The 22,736-nt window shown below is 43.6% G+C and overlaps 1 protein-coding gene across 5 annotated transcripts in view; it reads right to left on the bottom strand.

Moving 5' to 3' along the window:
- LOC106565476 (inositol 1,4,5-trisphosphate receptor type 1) overlaps positions 1 to 22,736 on the bottom strand; it is a 169,290-nt gene that overhangs the window by 6,537 nt on the left and 140,017 nt on the right. For all 5 annotated transcript variants that reach the window (XM_014132695.2, XM_014132696.2, XM_014132697.2 and 2 more), the window contains 7 exons: positions 19,156 to 19,331; positions 18,151 to 18,315; positions 17,005 to 17,194; positions 16,484 to 16,579; positions 16,131 to 16,264; positions 9,674 to 9,839; positions 1,187 to 1,347 (listed from right to left, as the gene is read on the bottom strand). In XM_014132695.2, coding sequence (XP_013988170.1) covers positions 1,187 to 1,347; positions 9,674 to 9,839; positions 16,131 to 16,264; positions 16,484 to 16,579; positions 17,005 to 17,194; positions 18,151 to 18,315; positions 19,156 to 19,331 — 1,088 coding nt within the window. The remainder of the gene's footprint in view (positions 1 to 1,186; positions 1,348 to 9,673; positions 9,840 to 16,130; positions 16,265 to 16,483; positions 16,580 to 17,004; positions 17,195 to 18,150; positions 18,316 to 19,155; positions 19,332 to 22,736) is intronic.

Here is a 22,736-nt window from a genome sequence, read left to right as displayed (position 1 = left end):
TGTGGGTACGACATCGCCGATGCACTTGTTAATAAACTCGCACACCGAATCATCGTATTCGTTAATGTTGTTGTTCGCCGCAATGCGGAACATATCCCAGTCCACGTGATCGAAGCAATCTTGAAGCGTGGAATCCGATTGGTCGGACCAGCGTTGAACAGACCTGAGGGCGGGAGCTTCCTGTTTTAGTTTCTGTCTATAGGCTGGGAGCAAGAAACTGGAGTCGTGGTCAGCTTTTCCGAAGGGAGGGCGGGGGAGGGCCTTATATGCGTCGCGGAAGTTAGAATAACAGTGGTGTAGGGTTTTGCCAGCCCTGGTAGCACAATCGATATGCTGATAGAATTTGGGGAGCCTTGTTTTCAGATTAGCCTTGTTAAAATCCCCGGCTACAATAAATGCAGCCTCAGGATATGTGGTTTCCAGTTTACATAGAGTCCAATGAAGTTCTTTCAGGGCCGTCGATGTGTATGCTTGGGGGGGAATATACACGACTGTGATTATGATCGAAGAGAATTCTCTTGGTAGATAACGCGGTCGGCATTCGATTGTGAGGAATTCTAAGTCAGGTGAACAAAAGGACTTGAGTTCCTGTATGTTGTTATGATCACACCACGTCTCGTTAATCATAAGGCATACACCCCCGCCCTCCTTCTTACCAGAGAGATGCTTGTTTCTGTCGGCGCGATGCGTGAATAAACCAGGTGGCTGTACCGACTCAGATATCGTGTCTCGAGTGAGCCATGTTTCCGTGAAACAAAGAACGTTACAGTCTCGGATGTCTCTCTGGAATGCTACCCTTGCTCGGATTCGTCTACCTTGTTGTCAAGAGACTGGACATTGGCGAGTAGTATGCTCGGGAGCGGTGCGCGACGTGCCCGTCTACGGAGCCTGACCAGAAGACCACTCCGTCTGCCCCTTCTTCTACGTAGTTAGTTCCTCCCGACTGTATGTAATAAAACCTAAGATTACCTGGGGTAACAATGTAAGAAATAACACACAAAAAAACGAAATACTGCATAGTTTCCTAAGAACGCGAAGCGAGGCGGCCATCTGTCGGCGCCAGAAGTTTAAGTGGGGCTGCCTGGTTATATGCTGTATCAAATGACCTGTTAGACATTGTGGTTTGAGTCCAGAGCCAGCAAAGGCCTGGTGTGTGTTTGTTTATGAGTGCGTGCGTGTCTGTCACCTTGATCATCTCTGCGACGTAGCTCTCGGGGCCGGTGTACTCTGTGGAGTCCTTCACCTTGACCAGCACTATGAAGAACAGGTAGTGCCACATGTTGTGTTCCTCCTTGATGTGCTCCTCAAATGTCACCGTCTTGTTGTCAAACTTGTCTCTCTCCAGACCTGTGAGGAAACAAAACATGCACACACACACACAAACACACTTAGGAATGCTGTCAATTAGGTCAATATGACAGAGGACCTGGTGAATATTAGGGGTATTATTAATAAGGGTTCTAGGATAAACTAGGGGTTTGTTGTAACTTTAATGGGTTACAGAGTTAATGTTTACAGTTAATTCCTTGAGCTGTATCTACAGATATTTTCTTTAGTTATTTACATATGTAATTGTATTAGAATTTGTGTGTTGGAGATTGAGAGAACTACATACATATTTTGTTGTATTGGTAAGTATTGGATTACGCTTTTGACTGCAAGTTCCAGAATTCCTTGCGACGGGAAGTAGAAATAGAACGCGCCAGTTACGTACAATTGACAAGTGATTATCCTGACTTTCGCTAGCAACTTTCTTTTATTGTTTTGTAGAATCTAAAGATGTTAAATGTAACGTGAACAAGTAGTATTACTAAAATAAGCTTTCATTTCAAACCCGACATCCCAAGTTATTACTTTGAAGATAGTTATTCTATATTTTGGTGCCGAAACCCGGGAAAAGTATGAGCTGCGAGGAAGATCGTAGGGATGAAGCAGTTGAAATGGCTGAGGAGGAACGTCGGCATGAAGCAGAAAGAATGAGACGAAAGCGGGGTACCATTCGAGGTGCCACAACACGGATTTTGAATCAGATTGACGTGGAAATAACCCAGTCAAATTCAGATACCAATCACTTGAGTACGTTGTTGGAATTGCTGTCAGCTAAGGAGGACAGCTTGTTTGAACTTGATCATGGAATTGAACAGTTAATGCCATTGGATGGATTGGAGGCAGAGATTGCATGCACGGAGGACTACAAAGAGCGCGTTATCATGCTGAAGAGCCGTGCACAACGAGTGATAAAGAAAAAACAGGACCTCAATCCACTACCAGCACGGGCGAGTGACACTAACTCAAACAGATCACAGAGACGACAATCAGTAAGGCTACCAAAGTTGATTATTGAGAAATTCTATGTCAGTATGTGGCAGCAGTTTTGGAGCCAGTATGAGACCGCTATTGACAACAATGATTCACTGTGTAATAGAGAGAAGTTTACCTATCTGAAAACATATCTCACTGGACCAGCTGCAAAGGCAGTAGCAGGACTGATGTTAACAGACAGTAACTATGATGATGCAATCACTCTGCTCAAGAGCAGATTTGGAAGGAAAGATCTTGTGATTAGTACTCACATGTCAAAGCTGCTGAATCTCACTCCTGTGAAGAAATCCCCTTGACCTAAATGCATTGAGGCAGCTATATGATGAATGTGAAATTCAGATTAGGAGCTTGGAATTACTGGGTGTAGTGTCAGAAACCTATGGAAGCCTACTATGCCCAATCTTACTGCAGATGATTCCAGAGTACATAGCTCTTGACTATAGTCGTCAGAGGGGAGCAGATGATGATTGGAAAGTGTTCGAGATCGTCAGTTTCCTACAGAAGGAGGTTCAGAGCAAGGAGAGAGCACTACAAATGACAAGATCATGCAACCAACAGAAAGAGAGCAAACCATGGAACAAGTCATGCTCCTCCAATGAAATTAAAACAAAAAGACCCAACATGCCATCTGTTGCGGCACTGCACACAGCCAGACAGAAGGAACAAAACGGTCTATTCTGTGACAGTGCAGACCACAAATCAGAAAACTGCCCTGACCACAATATTGCTACACGCAAAGAGAAACTGAAGAAAATGGGAAGATGCTTTGTATGTTTAGGACAGAAACGCTTAGCAAAATTCTGTAAAGTCAAAGATGTGGAAGCAGACATCACATTGCTGTGTGTACCGGTAAGAGGAGTGAGGTGCAACCCCCTACTGTTCTGCAGATGCTGTTGTTTCCTCAGTTATTCCCCATTCAGTGAAGATGAAACCAGATGGAGAGAACACTGTGTCGCTACAAACGGCAAAGGCATGTGTAGAAGGCCCATCGGGCAGGAAGATAACTCATTGCTTACTAGATGGAGGCAGTCAGAGAAGCTTCATACTTGAAAACCTTGTGAAGGGCTTGAAGCTACCAGTAATCAGACAAGAGGCACTCACTCTTCACACGTTTGGCTCCTCTGCTCCAGCAACGTCTCAATGCAACACAGTGAAAGTCATCTTGGAGAATGTCTGGGACAAACAGCAGAGAATAGAGATAGAGGCAATTGAAACCCCACAAGTGTGCCCAGCTGTGATGGAGGTTCCTGGTGAACAGATTCAACATGAGCTCAATAGAAAAGGGACTGCAGCTCGCAGACTTTCCAGGAGATGACAATGATCCTGAACTCTCTGTCCTGATAGGAACAGACTACTGGCAAATAGTATCAGGCAGAGTGGAGCGACTGACGGAGACGCTGGTTGCTTTAGAGAGCACCTTTGGATGGTCGGTGCAGGGACCAGTGTCCATGTCAAGTGTCGTCGAGGCAACATGCATGTTCATTTCACTTGATGAAGACACACTAGTCTCCAAACAACTGCATGCATTCTGGGAGCTTGAGTCTCTGGGTATTATACGCGAGAAAACACAGAACCCAGAGGAAAACGAGGCTCTACTGAGGTTCGAGGAAACAACCACCTTCAAAAGATGGACGATACTATGTGGAGTTGCCATGGGCACGAGAAATACCAGAATTCCAAGACAACTATAGAATCACCAAGAAACGGTTTGAAGGTCTGAAGACTGAAGAAGGGTGTAATGTTGTACAGCAGATACAATGAAGTAGTAGAGGACTACTTACAACAGGATATGGCAGAGGACGTGCCCAAGGACAATGCATCAAGCGCAGACAATGTAAAATACTACTTACCTCACCATGCAGTTCTCCGAGAAGATAAGGTGACGACAAAACTGAGAGCGGTGTTTGACTCGTCCCATGAAGATGCTGTCCTTCCCTCAATGACTGTCTACTCACAGGACCGAACCTGAATCCGGATCTGCTCAGAGTTCTGATAAGGGTCAGACTACATGAGATCGCATTCATGGCAGACATCAAGAAGGCTTTCCTGCAGATATCCCTAGCAGAGAGAGACAGAGACACCGTGCGATTCCTATGGCTCACAGGCCCACCAAGGGGAGAAAATGAAGAGGAGCTGCGCATGCTGAGGATGAAAAGAGTGGTATTTGGAGCTTCCCCAAGTCCATTCTTGCTGGCAGCTACAATCAGGAAGCACCTGAAACAATATGAAACAGAACAACCAGAAGTTGTAGAGATATTGAGAGAGTCACTATGTAGATGACTTCATTGCAAGTTCACGCAATGTTGAAGAGGCTTACCTTGTGACAACAACTGCAAAGCGAATGCTGTCGATTGCAGGCATGAACCTCTGCAAGTGGATGACCAACTCTCCTGAGCTGAAAACAAAATGGGAGGAGAGTACGACAACTGACCACCCGTTGACGCTAGAAACACAAGCTGAATCTCGGCAAGACGGAGCTGCTTTTCCTCCCGGGGAAGGACTGCCCGTTCCATGATCTCGCCATCACGGTTGACAACTCCATTGTGTCCTCCTCCCAGAGTGCTAAGAACCTTGGCGTGACCCTGGACAACACCCTGTCGTTCTCCACTAACATCAAGGCGGTGACCCGATCCTGTAGGTTCATGCTCTACAACATTCGCAGAGTACGACCCTGCCTCACAAAGGAAGCGGCGCAGGTCCTAATCCAGGCACTTGTCATCTCCCGTCTGGATTACTGCAACTCGCTGTTGGCTGGGCTCCCTGCCTGTGCCATTAAACCCCTACAACTCATCCAGAATGCCGCAGCCCGTCTGGTGTTCAACCTTCCCAAGTTCTCTCACGTCACCCCGCTCCTCCGCTCTCTCCACTGGCTTTCAGTTGAAGCTCGCATCCGCTACAAGACCATGGTGCTTGCCTACGGAGCCATGAGGGGAACGGCACCTCCGTACCTTCAGGCTCTGATCAGTCCCTACACCCAAACGAGGGCACTGCGCTCATCCACCGCTGGCCTGCTGGCCCCCCTACCTCTGAGGAAGCACAGTTCCCGCTCAGCCCAGTCAAAACTGTTCGCTGCTCTGGCACCCCTATGGTGGAACAAGCTCCCTCACGACGCCAGGACAGCGGAGTCAATCACCACCTTCCGGAGACACCTGAAACCCCACCTCTTTAAGGAATACCTAGGATAGGATAAAGTAATCCTTCTAACCGCCCTAAAAGATTTAGATGCACTATTGTAAAGTGGCTGTTCCACTGGATATCATAAGGTGAATGCCCCAATTTGTAAGTCGCTCTGGATAAGAGCGTCTGCTAAATTACTTAAATGTAAAATGTAAATGTAGTGCTGAAGGTTTTAGGTTTAGTATGGAGACCGGGAACAGATGACTTTGTGTTTGACCTCGGGCCGCTACTAAGCATTCTAAAGCAAAATGAAAACACAAAGAGAAGTGTTCTGCAGTCGTCTGCACGTATCTTCGACCCTCTTGGTTTCCTGACCCCCTTCACCATCAGGATCAAGTGCATGTTCCAGGAAATGTGGGAGAGGGGACTCAGCTGGGACGAAGAATTACCACCTGATCTGACACGAGAATGGCAACAGTGGTGTTCAGAACTACCCCAGTTACACCAGCTCGCCATACCAAGGTGGTACAGAACAGACATGCGGCCACAGAACCGCCACACCCTGAAACTACACGTGTTCTGTGATACAAGTGAAAGGGCTTACGGTGCAGTAGCTTACTTGCAAGGTGAATCACAAGACAGGGAAACAACGACAAGTCTAGTCGCATCCAAGTCCATGGTAGCCCCACTCAAGAAAATGACGCTGCCATGCCTGGAGCTCATGGGAGCTGGGATTGGAGTGAGACTAGAAAACAACCTGATGGCCACACTGAAAATGGAAGAAAAACAGATCAAAATGTGGACAGACTCGATGATCTTGCTGCATTGGATTTGAAGCTCAGCTCAGAAATGGAAACAGTTTGTCGAACAGAGTGACCGAGATCCAGTCCTTGACCAATCCAGAGTCATGGTCACATATTGAAGGGAAAACTAATCCAGCCGACCTCCCTACAAGAGGCCAAACTGTTCGAAACTTGACACAGAGCCAGCTATGGTGGAATGGACCCAGAATTCTGACATCACCCAATCAGTCCAAGGAGACTGATGATAACAAGGTTCCAGAAGAGGTAAATACCCAACTTAAGTCCAGTCGCCAGGTTACTGTACAACTCGCAGCAAACAGCATAGACAGCACTGAACCTGTGTTGGAGCTTGAAAGGTACAGCAAACTGAAAAGAGTGTTCAGAGTCACCACCTAGATAGAGAGATTCATAGCCAATGCTCGTACAAACAAAGATGCAAGGTGAACTGACTGCTGACGAACTGTTCGATGCAGAAAAGTACCGGTTCAAGGTAACACAACAGAGTTTCGGACAGGAGATCAAACTACTGAAGGCAGGAAAAAGCCTAAACAATGACTGTAAAATCAGAGAACTGAAACCATTCTTGGACGAACACAAACTACTCAGTGTAGGAGGAAGACTGCAACAGTCCAACTTCACATTCAGAGAGCAGCATCTGTGGGTTCTGCCCAACAAGTACAGATACTCAGAAATGCTGATACAGTACCACCATGAGAAGGTGATGCATTCTGGAGCAAGAGACACTCTAGTACAAATCAGAGAGCGATACTGGATCTTGCATGCTAGGCAGCTAGTCAAGAGCACCGTCGCAAGATGTATAGTGTGCAGAGATTCAAGGCAAGGGCCGGACAGCAGCACCTTTACCAAAAGACAGAATAACTGAATCCCCACCATTCAAAGTCACAGGTGTAGATTTTGCAGGACCGCTCTATGTGAAAGAAAATAGTTCTGCGAAAAAGTCATACATTGCACTGTTCACTTGTGCTGTAACCAGAGCAGTGCATTTGGAACTGGTCTCAGATCAGTCAACAGAGACATTCCTGTTAGCTCTAAAAAGATTAATCTCAAGGAGAGGATTATGCAAGGTAATCTACGCAGGCAAAAATGTTCAAGAGAGCTGATCAGGACTTGAAAGAGCTGTGGAAGGCAATCGAAGAGCCCCAACTATTGGCGTTCTTTTCAGAAAGCGGCATCAACTGGAGGTTCAACGCCGAGCGATGGTGGGGCGGATTCTGGGAAAGACTCACCAGGTCAGTGAAAACATGCCTGAGAAAGGTTCTTGGGAGAGCTTCACTCAACTTTGAAGAGATGTGCACAGTCCTGACAGAAGTTGAAGCTATCCTAAATTCTAGGCCTCTGACCTTCGTGCACAATGAAGTGGATGAACCACAACCCCTGACCCAGCACAATTCCTGGTGGGTAAAAGACTAATCTCTTTGCCGCCCAAGCCATTTCCAGCTGACACTCAGCACCCAACGCTAAACAAGGAGGAAATGACACCCAGATGGAAGTACAGGCAGAGACTTGTGACCAGCTTCTGGAACAGTTGGCGAAGAGACTACTTGCTGGATCTAAAGTCAGCACACCGCTGTGACACACCACAGCCCACCCCACTGAAAGCGGGTGACGTTGTACTCAATGGAGAAGATAACATACCCAGACAAACCTGGAAACTAGGAAAGATTGAGGAACTGTTTCCAGGCCGAGATGCCCTAGTTAGGTCATGTTCAGTTCGTACTGCTTCAGGGACTTTGTTGAGGAGACCTATTCAGTTGATATACTGCTTAAAGATTTAGATGAACACTTGTTCATCGGGGGGAGGATGTTGTAACTTTAATGGGTTACAGAGTTAATGTTTACAGTTAATTCATTGAGCTGTATCTACAGATAATTTCTTTTGTTATTTACATATGTAATTGTATTAGAATTCGTGTGTTGGAGATTGAGAGAACTATATACATATTCTGTTGTATTGGTTAGTATTGGATTACGCTTTTGACTGCAAGTTCCAGAATGCCTTGCGACAGGAAGTAGAAAGAGAACGCGCCAGTTATGTACAAGTGACAAGTGATTATCCTGACTTTCGCTAGCAACTTTCTTTTATTGCTTTGTAGAATCTAAAGTTGTTAAATGTAACGTGAACGAGTAGTATTACTAAAAGAAACGTTCATTTCAAACCCGACGTGCCGAGTTATTACTTTGAAGATAGTTATTCTATAGGGTTCGGGTTGCGATAAAGATCGTAAATCAATTCATCGAGGGTAAGCCATTGTCGACCTTCCAAGAAAAGGAAAATGTGACTTCCTGAAAGCAGAGGAGCACTTTCAATCCTGTGATATAGTGTTGTGTTTAACAAGCATCTGGCAGAAGCATTTTGACCTTTCCTGTGAACAAAGAACCCTCTCTCAGTCTGATGACTAAACAACATTAGTCTTCCTGGACAGACTGGCCATATTCCCAGAATCTCCAAAATATGAAAATTATCATGTGAATTTAGGGAATGCGTGGGAAAGTGTTGTCATTTTAGATTTGATCTAACTAGGCCAAAATCCTCCGACACCCGTTTAGGTCCTGCTACTACAGTAGGTGTATTGTCATTGAAGTAATGAATAGGGATTCTATTCATGGACATACTGTATACTGGAAGAGGAACAAAAGGCAAGTCTGACTGTTACTTCAGCAGCTGAGAGGAGGACCAGGTCAATGGCTAGAGGAACCACCTCGCGCACTGTGATGGGATACCATCTTTCTAATCTCTCTCCCGTCTCTTCTTTGTCTCCGTTCCCCCCAGGAAACCATGGTGATGGTGAACCTCTCTGGTAGGCCTCATCTAATGCGTGTGAGTCATAGACCAGCTCCACATACATACAGCTCAGAAACAGACCAGGGCCTGTGCCTGGAAAACTGATCCAAGATCATACTGTGTGAGAACTGGCCCTGGACTAATTATAACTGCGGCCCACTTGGCCCCACTACTTGACTGCCTGAGAAAGAATAAATGCATGATGGGCAGGCAGGAATCCTCCATGACTCAATCTTCTAGAGAAAGAGGGAGTAGAGAGGTGATGCATGCAGTAAACTAACATTCATACAGGAAGGTCAAGCTAAGGACGTGTCTGCAGAACTTGTGCTTACTCATGAGGGTGTGTGTGTGTGTGTGTGTGTGTGTGTGTGTGTGTGTATATATGTGTGTCTGTACTACCTACACACTCCGGTCATGCTCAACCACCGTGACACCATGTAGTTTATTTAGAAATAGAAAAAAAGCAGCCATTTAAGATTATCTTGTAAAGTAGAACTCAATTCTGCACGAATCTGTCACTTTTCTACTAACAAACTGAAAACAAACTATTCAGACTAAATGTCTACCCCAGTAAAATGACTAGTAGTTCTGTTCTTCACAGCCTAGAGACAGTGCAGCTATGTCTCACCACAGATGAAGCAGGTGGTCTTCAAGACCTCTTCCTTCTTCTGTTTCTCACTCCTCAGGTCTGCAAAGGTATCGATGATGACTCCGAAGATGAGGTTGAGGACAATGATGATGACCATGAAGAAGAAGAGCAGGTCGTAAATCACCCTGGCCGCAAAGAGAGGCTCCTAGAAAGAGAGAGGGGGGATTGGAGGGAGAGGTTATAACTTATAATACATGTTAGGAAGCATTATAAACACCAGGTCACGACATGTAGTGTACAAGGGCTGTGGCGGTCACGAAATTTCATCAGCCGGTGATTGTCAAGCAAATAACTAGTCGGTCTCACGGTAATTGACCGTTAATTAACAAAACACATTTAGCATCTCCTGACTTCCACACATAGCCTACAAGCCACTGATGCAGACCTTTGGAACATCTACATATTTAAAAGTCTAATAAATCCATGTAATACAGCCTACACCTGCACAATAAATCCATTATTTATTTTAGACAGGTCTAAAGAAACATGATATGAAGAAAAAGTAGTCTATTTCAGAAGAACAGAATAGCATACTCTGAGTTTTCCTTATGTTAGGTCCTGATCTGGCTATGCCACATGGCTGTGGGCTACACTAGTTAATTTAGCAGACAAGATTTGGTTAGAATTCCGTGGCATTATTTTATAGTATGAAGAACACAATTGAACAAAGCTGAATAAAATCTAAAGGATATTTTCTCCAAACGATTTGAGGGAGTGCGCACATATGGCTATTCTGTGTTGAGCGTTAACAAATAAATAGGTGTTCCTATATTCCTAATTTAGAGTTATTAATGTAACTTTAGTTGTTCTACATACGTTGGGCTATATGTTTAGATTTTTAATACATTGTAAGGCTGCGTGATGCGACTAATGATGATTTGAAAAAAGTTTTTTGCACAGGCTGTAGACACTTCATCAGTCTCTCATTTACAATTTGAGAAGCACTTGATAATGCCTCAAAAACCAGCAGCATCCCCTTTGTGTAGCCATAATGCAGCTTTAAAAAATCCATGCCGTTTGCGGCCTGTGGTCGATGTGCCCTTCTCGCTGAGTACTGTGCTCTCCGAATCACCTCTCACTCACATGGCTCTCCATCACGTACGTAATTGGGTCTTTCTCAAAGGCTACAAGTGAAGACAGACACATCGGGGATGCAAATTGAAGATATTGGGAGAACTGTCCACATTTACTTTGATGAGTAGGCCTAACGAACAGCAAAAGCACTAGCCTATGTCAATCTACTATCCCTATAGTACAAACGTTGACGTATTCTATTCTGTGTGAGAAATAAATATTCCAAACATAGCCTGGGACAGTTGTGGGATGCGATAGATCCCAAATTAATACAACCACTAGCATCAACAAAAACTTTTTTACTCAATGTGGCTGACGCAACAGATCAGAACATTTAGCTCAAAATGTTCATAAACTATTAGGCTATTTCTTCACATTATAAGCGTAGCAATGTGCACATGGTAGTAGGCTATAAGCGCGAATGTTCCATTGGCAGAAAATACCATGATCAAAAGGGACCGCAAATGCAATTATGCATGTAACGCTTTAATTATAAAAAGGTGCATTTTTATGGTGAAAATTATCTTCCCCAAACTTGAAACTCACGCGCTACTTATGTATGCTAGTTAGGCTCTACACCCCTTGTAAAGCGGATTAATGTGCTTAATTTAAGTTATTTGGCCAAACCTTATCAAAACTTATAGGCGTTTGGGCTAGGCTACATGATTTGTGCGACTATGATTAGAAAAAGTGGCAAAAAAAAGGCATTGTTTCTTATGCTGGCAAGTGATAATATATCATTCGCAATTAATAGGCGAATATTGTCACCCATCAGACTATTCTTTATGTAATCTTGTCTTTACATACACTAAATATACAACATTTGTTTTGATTTAGAATGGACCATTATCATGCACCTATATTGAAACAGGGGCAGCGGAAAAAAATACGTCATCTATGCACATAAATAGCAAATGGAGGACGCTTTTCATGTGGTTCATTTTCATCCCAGCCAGGTAGGCTATACTTCTGTTGTAAAGAGAAGCAATGTGCTTAATATTAGGAAAGTTGAGAAATAAATATAGTAGGCCTAGCCAATAGAAAGCTGATTGGACCCTCCTCTTTTTAGTAGAGGCCATCACTCTGTTTTCTCACGCAATTGCATAGCCTATAGAAATGTTGCGCAACATGAGCTCATGGGCTCTCATGAAGTGTTTGATTAGATTTGCATTGATGTCCGAGTGAATAGAGGGACAATAGAGTACTGAGTACCAGGCAGTTAGCAAGTTTGGTAGGCTACAAATGAGCAGCAGCAGCATCAGAGCTTGGAGAAGCCTAATTACCGTGACTAAACGGTTACGTGGAATTTGACTGCCTTCATTACTGGTGACCGCCACTGTGGCGATAATACGGTCACCGCAACAGCCCTAACTGTACCACGCTATAACAATTATTCTTGTTAGTTGGAGTAGAAAGTGACACAGTGCGGGTGTACAGACTAAACCAGGGATGAGCAACAGGTTTTTGGTCCAGCCCACTAACAGCTCAACCTATAAAAATGTATTTAACTGCTCGAATACAATAAAATAATCAAGGTCAATTTAAATCAATGTAAACCAGTATTAGATGATTTAGGTGTGTAAGTGCTGGACTGGACATACTGTGACCCTTCAGGATGGCATTGCCCACCTGTGGATTAACCACATATAAGATTTAACACAATATAACACAAAGAAATGACACATATAACCCATTGCACAATAAGGTCAGAGTAAAGCCAAAATGTTAGACAGTGAAAGTGGGGCCCAACCCTGGCATGTATCATACTGGGCTGACATATGATGAAGTGACCTAGTTCAGAAAGAGTGACCCCATAAGCCTTGTTCACAGTGCAGGACTTAATGGTCAAATCAGTTTGATTTTTCAAATCCATTTTGGAATACTGACTGTCCAAACAGCAAGAGACAAGTGACCAAACCGGATGTGTGCGTGTTCAGACAGCATTCATTTTCTGACATGGCTACGCTAGTTGTCATAGTAACGACGGGTGTGTACACAGTGGTGTAGGCTGATTGGTGGTGGTGCTCAGGCTTCCTATCACTCAGAAGTTATGTAGCACGCTAAGGTGACAATAATGCCTGCCATGGATGTTTCCCAGTTGCTTTGAATGTTCAAAATCCTAGTGTAAGAACACTTTTAAAGTCTCAAAGGATAAGGTGATCCAACTTTCAAATCAAATCCTTTTTGGCTAGCCAAGGCAGTCAACTAAGTTAGCTAATTAGGTAGCTGTTCAGCTTTCTAGCACATTCACTAATTTGTTTGTAAACAATTAACAAGCTAATTAGCTACCACATGTTCTTGTCAAACTGTCAACAGAGTAACTAGCTAGCAACAACATAATGCCAAACAACAATCTAAAAACCACTTGAGGGCAGATAAATCAGATGTGACTGTTCAGACACAAGTCACATCGCCAAGAATCAGATTTGTATCTGACGTCAAACCACCTACGAAGGTGGTTTGATATGTGGCTTGAAATATTCGATTCCATGTGCTTTATGGCTATTCAGACTGCAAAAAAGTAAAAATTGAGTAGGATATGCAAATAAATGGGATTTTAGTCACTTCAAACTGCCAATGTCAACACGGCTTTAGTGATGGCCCGGGTTGTGTTCATTTGAGTACACAACTGAACACATTTAAAAACATTTTGCAATGGAAAGTGGAAATCTGTTATTAGACAGGTCCAGGTAGTCCCTCTTCGTTTCAGTCTGTTTCTTCCATTTGGTGCCTATAATGAACATGGCCCAGGCTTTTACATAAAGGCAGAATGGGAGCATTGGTTATGAACAGGGGTATAGCCTAATCTGCCATGTATCATGTGTGTTGATGTGAAACATAAGAACACAAGTGCAAGCGGCCAGATGCCACACTGTTACGACAACAAGAAACAGTTACGCAAACAGGCTATAATGTCAGTAACCTAACAAAGGCTCTTCTCTCTTCCAGCACCTCTTTTGAACCGTAACGAGCATTTTATAGCTCCAGAGGCAAAGATTAAAATGTTCTGCACCATAAAACCTCTGGAAAGCTTCAGAAAAGCTATAGATTTCAGAGTTTCTGGATGAAGCTTTTTTTTTTTAAGAAACAAAAACAAACTGACATTCATTTCAAATGTAGGCTACAGGTCAAATGGCCTTCTTGGGAGGCACCCAGTGTGTGTGTACCAGTTTATGACAGGAGCAGACATTTCTCCACGATGTTCTATGTCATCAGCCCTGGTCTGACAGAGTTCAGAGAAAAGCTATTTCCAGACCCTACTGATTCCCACACAGGGAAGAAGGCCAAGCAGATGGAGGGGGTTATGAGGAAATTATTGCAAAACCTCAATGTGGGGGTGGGGGTAGGCCCATGACCTCCGCAATTGACTGCCGATGGCTCCCCCAGAGTCTACCTCCATCCTACCGTATCGAACTGCCCCGTTTCACCCCTCAGAATGCCTCTTCCCCCAGAGCTAAACAACCGTATAAAGTTCTGCACGTGTTACATAACGCATAAATCAGTCTACCGGTAGCCTATGTTGAATGTATTTTAAGACATGATCTTGGTTTTATATGGTCTGTAACTTCCCATCAATTGATGTAACCTATGTTGTAGCTAGATACTGATAAAGAAGTTTGTACAACATGTCGTTTATAGTTACAGCACACAATCAGTTTGTACAACATGCTTTTACTCTAGTAACACATGTGCAGAAAGTACAGTTGTTTAGCTACAGGAAGAGGCGTCCAGAGAATCCGGTTACGCAGCCACTCCAGTCTATATACCAGCAGCACTTTAATGGTTCTTATCTAACTGGCTTCAGAAAACACATTGTGTTGGTAATGATGATAATGACATGACTCACCAGCTTCAATACAGAACATACAGAATTTTGCTATAAACATCAGCTTAACCCTACAGAAGATACTGAGCTCTATAGTCTAACTGGGTCTGGACATTCACAAAGCATCCAAAGTAGGAGTGCTGGTCTAGGATCAGGTCCTCCCTCTTACTTAGCTATCCTACTCTTCAAACCCAGAAAACACACCCACTGGGTGGCCTACAAATTTGATCAGGTTTACTGTGTACCTTTAATTTGATTGGCGCAACATTAGAATGTAGCCTATGGAGAATGCGTTCAGAATGGAGATCAGTGAAAGATAGCCATCAAAACATAAGCATATTCGTCTCTCTTTCATAAGCCATGCTTAGATTAAAAAGCATTCTGATATTTCACAATATGTACACTTAGGGAAGTTTTCAGGAACCCTAAGCTACTTTATGAAAAAAAATCAGGTTGAAAGCTTTACACATGAAAATTGTAACATCGAGTTCTTGAACCTATTCTAATGTTGAAAGACTGGTGTACATAGAATTATAATAGGGAGGACAGTACAATAGTATAGCCCTACTGCCTGCACTGACTAAGGAACTGTGTGATGACAATGGCCAAGTATTGCAGCATGTGTCATGTTCAAACTGTTACTGCGGAAATACGTGTCATGTTGCTATGTTTTTCAGTTTGCTGCCATATGATTGGTTTCACGTTCATCTCGAGTGTACATAAGGAAAAATAATCTGAAACATTTCTGTTTATTTACAATCCCCTTCTCCAAACGAATTACCCATTTACCTTGCTCTTATCAATCATTAACTTATCAATTTATAAATGACAGTGCATGAAGAATGGTGTTATTTGCATGGGGAAAAATGAAGTAATGTTTTTCCACTTGGAACCGACAGGTTTGCTAGACCTTATTCATGGTTTCCTCATGCAAAAACGTGATGTATTTATGAAGAAATTAAATCAAGGTCAGAATACGCATATCTGTAGACACACCTACATTTTTGTGATCTCCACCCCAAACGCATAGATTGCTGGCACATGCATTTCCCCATGCTTTAATTCAAGGTCAGAATGCACACAGAGGAAAGTGTGTGAAAAGGGAATTAAGTTCCATTTACATGCACGTACAGCACCAGTCAAAAGTTTGGGTCACCTACTCATTCAAGGGTTTTTCTTTATTTTGACTATTTTCTACATTGTAGAATAATAGTGAAGACATCAAAACTATGAAATAGCACATATGGAATCATGTAGTAAGCAAAAAAAGTGTTAAATCAAAATAGATTTTAGATTCTTCAAAGTAGTCAGCCTTTGCCTTGATGACAGCTTTGCACACTCTTGGTATTCTCTCAACCAGCTTCATGAGTTAGTCACAATTAACAGGTGTGCCTTCTTAAAATCATTTATTTCCTTCTTAATAAAACTAAAGAAAAACCTTTCAATGAGTAGGTGTGTCCAAACTTTTGACTGGTACTGTATATCTCGGGTTCTGAATCCTCCCCCCCGTGTCTGGTGTCTGGTCTGTGTGTTTACCTCTTTGGAGGGCTTTCTCAGGACGTCTCCAACCCCCCCTCCACTCCTCAGGCCGTGGCTCAGCACAGTGACAATACACATGAGCAGTGAGTCACACGTACGCTCCTTGCCATCCTCCATGTCCTCCACAAAGTCTGAGGGAGAGAGACAGGGAAGAGGGTTAATACACACACATAATAAGCACCTTGATGATGATCGCGTGCCAATAATATGATAAAGGCCTTTTAGAAATGATTTTGGTTGACTAGAACTTTTGAACAGTCAGGCAGAACATATCTAATTGCCCTTTCACCTTACACTGTATAAGTCATAGGTTATATTATTGTATATAGTTTTACTGTATTGTACTGTACCTTCCACTTGGAGCTCTGTGGTGCAGTTGTTCTCTCCAGTCTCAGACTGACACATCCCAGCAGACACCAGCTCATTGGCCACACTGGCTCCGTTCTCTATAAAAGACATCAGGTTAGGTAGCAACATGTGTTAATGGCAACTAGATGAACAACACCTCCAGATAACACTATTATATTGTTTTCCTTGTCCCTGTACTGTTATGGCTTTCCAGGGTGTGAGGGATGTTTGGTTGTTGTGCAACTCCTATCAACAGACCATGAAAGTCTATCCTGGTCCCAGATCTGTTTTCGCTGTTTTGCCAACTCCTTTGGAGTTGAGGAGTTGGCAAGACGGTCCAAACAGATCTAGGACCAGGCTAATAAACATCCCTGGTCTCCACTATAGAATTGGAAGGAATGGAACGGGCATCCCCATTCAGATTAATTATGGCATAATGGGTGGACTGGCTGCCATATTGTGTGTCCCCATAGCAGTAAAGCAAAAAGTAATTATTTTTTTATGGTCTGGTCCTTGTCCTCACCCAGGGTGGTGTTGGGGATGCGATCCACCTCCAGGATGAAGTCATCCTTGAAGAAGATGTACCCCACGATGGAGAACAGGTAGACCAGGATGAGGGCCAGCACTGCTGTCAGTACGATGGAGCGACCGTTACGGGTCACACTCTTTATCACGTTCAGTAGAGTCTCCTCCCTGTACACCAGGTCAAAGAGCTGCACGAGAGACACAACACAGAGTTAACACAGAGTTATAGTTAGACCTAATACAGAAACAGCATGGAAGCATTTAGGAATTATTATTAGTTCAATATCTGTTTGGAATTATACTTTTTTGTGACCTCGATAAATGGATTCAGATAAATATATTCTGGTTTAGAAAGATAAAGTGTGTGTGTGTGTGTGTGTGTGTGTGTGTAAGAGGGATTGATACATTTGTCCAAAAACAGAATCATTTGGATAAATAATTTCCTCTTTTTACGCATCTTCTTTCATAGCTGTTCTTTTTTCCTGAGCAGATTCCTAGCCATTTTCTCTATGATAGGACTTACATAACTTTTCAGCAGTATATCCTGTCATTCACATGGACATTTTCTGCATCCTGAGTGGCGCAGCGGTCTAAGGCACTGCATTGCAGTGCTAGAGGCATCACTACAGACCCGAGTTCGATCCCTGGCTTTATCACAACCGGCCGTGATCTGGAGTTCCATATGGCGGCGCACAATTGGCCCAGCGTCGTCCGGGTTAGGGGAGGGTTTGGCCGGGGTAGACAGTCATTGTAAATACGAATTTGTTCTTAACTGTCTTGCCTAGTTAAATAAAAGTTAAATCAAAAATGTAAAAGCCCCTGGGCCTCAGAGTTAGTTACTGAATGGAAAACATCCAGACTGGCACATGCAGTACGGCTGACACATAAAACACCAGCAAGCATCACTCAACTCCCCAACAACATAACCTAAGCCAGTTCCTGTTCATTAAAAGCCACTGTCCTTAAATACCCTGTGTGCGTGTGTGTTTGCGCCTGCTTGCACACATTGTACTGAGTGCTGAGACTGTACCAGAACATACGCTAATGCCCCTGGACAGCTTCCTATTAAGTGTAACTGTGTGCTCACCATCAGCCATATATATTAATATACAGAATATATATGTACATTTATAGATGTGCTCACCAGTAGGCTGTAGAAGAAGACATGGACAAAGACCCCCAGGCTACAGATGATGAGGTACATAAGGTGGTAGAGGAACTCAACGTCCAGAATCATGGCCTTGTAGCCCCGTGTGAACGTCCCTCTGTTCCCCACAAAACTCATCAGGAAGATGGTCTTATTACACACCTGCAGGGACAGGATAGATTCATATTTATTATCATTATTTTATCGAACCTTTATTTAAATCAGGAAATCCCACATCGAGGTCAGAAGACCTCTTTCACAAGTGAGACCTCACCATTAATGGAATGGGAGGTAACACTTTACTTAAAGTATCCAGCCATAATGCTTTATAACTTGTTGTAAGCATGTATAAGCCTTCATTATGTCTTATAAAACAAGGCTTAGAATATTGTAGGTCTCTCTCTACATAAATTGTCAATATTCTCCTTGGATATGCACTACATGATGATCCATGATGACCATAAGACACAACGTGATACTATAGGACAGGCATTTCATTGATTAGCATTGGATTGTTCTTAGTAGAGTAAGTTTTAGTAATACTGGGGTTCAGTAGATGAGTGTGGGGTAGCTGTCTCCCAACTACAGGGAGCGAGGGAGACAGACAGAGGGAGGAGAGGAAGGCAGAAGAGCCCATTTGAGGACACAAGGGGAGCAGGCCGTGTGAAAGGGGCATTTCCCAGCTGACCGACCAAACACTCAAGCCATGCCAGGCCAGTGAGCGAGCCACGCCAGGGAGTGACACCACAGGCAGACTGAGCACTGGAGAGAGGTCTGCATGGAGGGGGCATGTGGACAAGGTATGTGGGTAGTGGGCAGAAGGGTGGGTATGGGCTGTTGAATGAGGTGTGAAGGGAGTAAGTGTTGCTGGGGGTATGGAGGAGAGGGGGGTGGCTACTGAAGACTAGCAAGGTCATTCCCATTGGAGCACACGGAAAAAAAGATGAAGTGTGTGACTTATGATACAATAAGTCAGTCACACGTTTCCCCATGCAGACATACGTTGAATGCTCCCAGCAGGAACAGGGTGGGCTGCAGGCCCACGGAGAAGATGAGGCGGAGGATGGTGGCGATGATGAGGGTTCGGACCCCCAGGGGCTGGGGCATGGCCACCACGATGGCCAACAATGCCAACATGCCCACCCACAGCAGGGCAGACAGGTGGGGCTCCAGGGTACCTGCCGAGGACACAAACAAACATAAGCAAACACACACATGCCAGTGGAATGTATTCATGGCTGCGAAGGCCAGGCATCCCAAAAAAATTAAAAATTGAAATAATGTATCTTTTGTCTGTGTTTTCATAATTTTCCTTCAATTCACAAGAGGCTGAATGTATCTCACTGGAGAAAGCACAAAACATTGCCCCTCTGTCTCTGTATGTGTAGGCCATCTGTCTGATGCTGTCTGGTCAAAAAAAGTATGACATTATTGCTGCCTGTAGCATTGAATGAAAGGGAAGCCAGCAAGCATTTGGCATCCCTTGATAAAAAAAAAGTATAAAATATAGCAGCAATCAACATTGAGCTAAACTGAGTGAGCGCAACTGAATGGTCCTGGCACACCCCCAAAAAAAGTGAAAAGAGAAACATTTGGCTTCACTCCTATCACATCGCGTCGAGAGAGAACTACGTCATTGACATAAACAACTTGAATTGTTGCATCTCATTTTGTTGTTGTCCTCCGGTAGCTAGCTAGCTAAAATGGTCCCATTCCTAAATTAACCATGGATGGAGATAGGGATTTGGACTTTTACTTAATTCTCCATACTGGTCATTGATTATAACGGCGATTCTGATCCAACCATAAATGCATACATTGTGCCCCTGGACTGAGAGGATGGAAGTTCAATATGTAACTAGATGTAGAAAACTAATGTTAACTAGCTAGTGTTGCCCATGAAAGGAAGTTAGCCTAGCGAGAAAGCATAGCCAGGTAGCCTAGGACAACAAAAAATAAAAAGCGTATACTGTATGACATAGACCGTTTCGTCAACATTAAAGAGAGGAGGATGGCATCGGAGTTTCTCTACAAGTTGGGTGAGTCAACATGCTTTTTCTACTTGCACGCACACACACACGCACACAATACAGAACCATGGACAGCCACATATTTAGCTTACTTTGATTGGACTACATTTTTTTTGGTATCTTTTAGTTGTCACTGTATAAGACTTAACATAGGTGATATATGATGTTGAAATGTTGAAGTTGAAATGGTGCTGGAATAGATGCAGGAGCTTCTGTTTTCTTTACGACTTTCAGTAACTCTCCGTGGTTCTAAATCTATTTAGTGGGTTACATGCAATATGCTTTGAGGACTTCACAAATTGTCAAATAGAAAAATAAATAGCTTTTTAGCTAGAACAGAGTGAGAGATCTACTTGGAGGGGCCTAATAGGAGGGATATGTAACCTGAAAAATAGCTGTTATTAGTAGAGAGTTTTGGAACTCTTTGTTATTGGTCTATTAACGTAGCAACTGTTGCTATATTTAGCGAGTTTTCAGACCCCTCCAGCAACTTTTATTGGTAAAAGATTCTAGTGATAATTTCAGCTACTTTTCAGGCTGCTTTTGGGGAGTTTGGACACCGAGAGATTCTATGGTTTTGATAGCATTTAGCAACTTTTCCCACTCAATTCTTCCGCAAACGAGAATAGGAGACGCTGTTTGTGCAACATGAGTCCCAACAATGGCGCACACACAGGCAGAGAAGCACAAGGGGAGGGGGTTTGATGCACGAGAGGGGGCGAAAATGCAATTTTGGTCAATTGGTGCCGTGACGTTGTCGCGGCCTTGACAAAACGTCACCTATTGACTTCTAGCGACAAAACAAGGAGCCAATAGCGGATCGCACTGAAAATGTTTTGCCAACACTGGTTGTACAATGATGTATGATACAAAACACAGGAAAACTGAATTTTGAGTACACTGGGCCATTAAGCATTCACTTACACAAAGACACACACACACACACACACACACACTAAACACCTACCTTGTCAGCCTACAATCCCCACTTACAAACAACAATCTCGCCACATAAGAATGATGTAATAAATAATGCAATAACGCTACCTCATAGTTATACTGAAAGGCACTTGAGAATGAAAATGACCGTGCACATTAAGACCAAGAGGCTTTTCCCTGACCTTTGACTACCAGCAGCCGCCTGGGGGCTTTGAGGAGCTGCACTTTGAACTCAAACAGAGCATGTTACATAACCCTAAAAAAGTAGGACACACCTTTGAGTGTGTTTTCCTTAGCGGGGCTTTAGAGAGAAGCCTACCTGATGCTCCCCTTGATCCAGGGGTAAATCCTGGATTAATGTGACAGTCATAGGGTTTCATGTGGCTCTGCCGTCACTACCACCGAACCAATCGCATCCCCCCACCACCACACCACTACCCCAACCTGAACTAGGCAGGTAAAAAAAGGGCCACGCAAAGACCTGGTTCTGTAACCAGCCCCATTCACTAAACCAGGAGCTTACTACTGGCAGGTGTGTGTATGTTTGTGTTAGTGATGAGGGGGGTGTGGGTGAAATCGATATTTACATATCGCAAAATAATTTTGGATGATATTACAGTATATTGATACTTTGTATCGATTTGTAAAATAAATAAAAGTAGCTGCCCCAAAGCTTTTTCATCCTCCATTTTCTATTGAAACAGTGAGCCAACATGTTTGCAGCAGGTTTATTTCCATGACTGACCAAAACTCATTTTCTTATGCTCTCTTGTCCATCTGCAGCAGACATGTAGTGAGCAATATGTTTGGAACATCAAATCGCAATATTGAATCGCAATACATATAGAATCATGAGAATCGCAATACATATCGTATCGGCACCTAAGTATAGTGATAATATTGTATCATGAGGTTTTCTGGCAATTCCCAGCCCGTGTGTGAGTGTGCGTGCGTAGGAACGGGGGGGTGAAATTAGGGCAGAAGAAAATTGGGGAAAGAGAGAGGGGGAAAGAGAGAGGGAGAAGTAGAGAGAAGAGGGAGATAGACATAAGAGAGAGAGGGAAGACAGAGGTAAAGAAGGAAGAAGAGGAGCAAAAATGGAAAAAAGAAAAAGGAGACAGCAGTGTGAAAGTGAGTGAGTGAGAGAGAGAATGACAGTAACTCCCCCCCTCACATGACAGGTGCCACTTACATAACTACCACTGCCTCTAAAAATATTTTACTGAAAGATTCATGAGGGTTGGAATGACTGCCTGGGGGCTACTGGAGGGGTGTGTGTGTGTGTGTGTGTGTGTGTGTGTGTGTGTGTGTGTGTGTGTGTGTCTCACCCCCAAAAATAGTGGGTGTATTTGTAAACACACAAGAACTAGGCCAAAGGTATGTGGGGTGTCACGTGATACCCTCTCCCTCTTCACAAAGCTCTACTGTACTGTAGGGAGGGAAACGCTCACACAGGCATACTGGGATGTACTGTACTATGCTGTAATACTGCTGTAGTCAACAGGAGAGGCCTCACCCACAGCCATTCTGCTCCACTCAGTTTTTTTATTTTACCTTTATTTTGACTATTTTACAAACTCTTATTTAAAATGACGGCCTAGGAACAGTGGGTTA

This window comes from Salmo salar, chromosome ssa12, assembly GCF_905237065.1.
Source record: "Salmo salar chromosome ssa12, Ssal_v3.1, whole genome shotgun sequence".
Lineage (NCBI taxonomy): Eukaryota > Metazoa > Chordata > Actinopteri > Salmoniformes > Salmonidae > Salmo > Salmo salar.
This window is presented reverse-complemented; position numbering and strand designations above follow the sequence as displayed.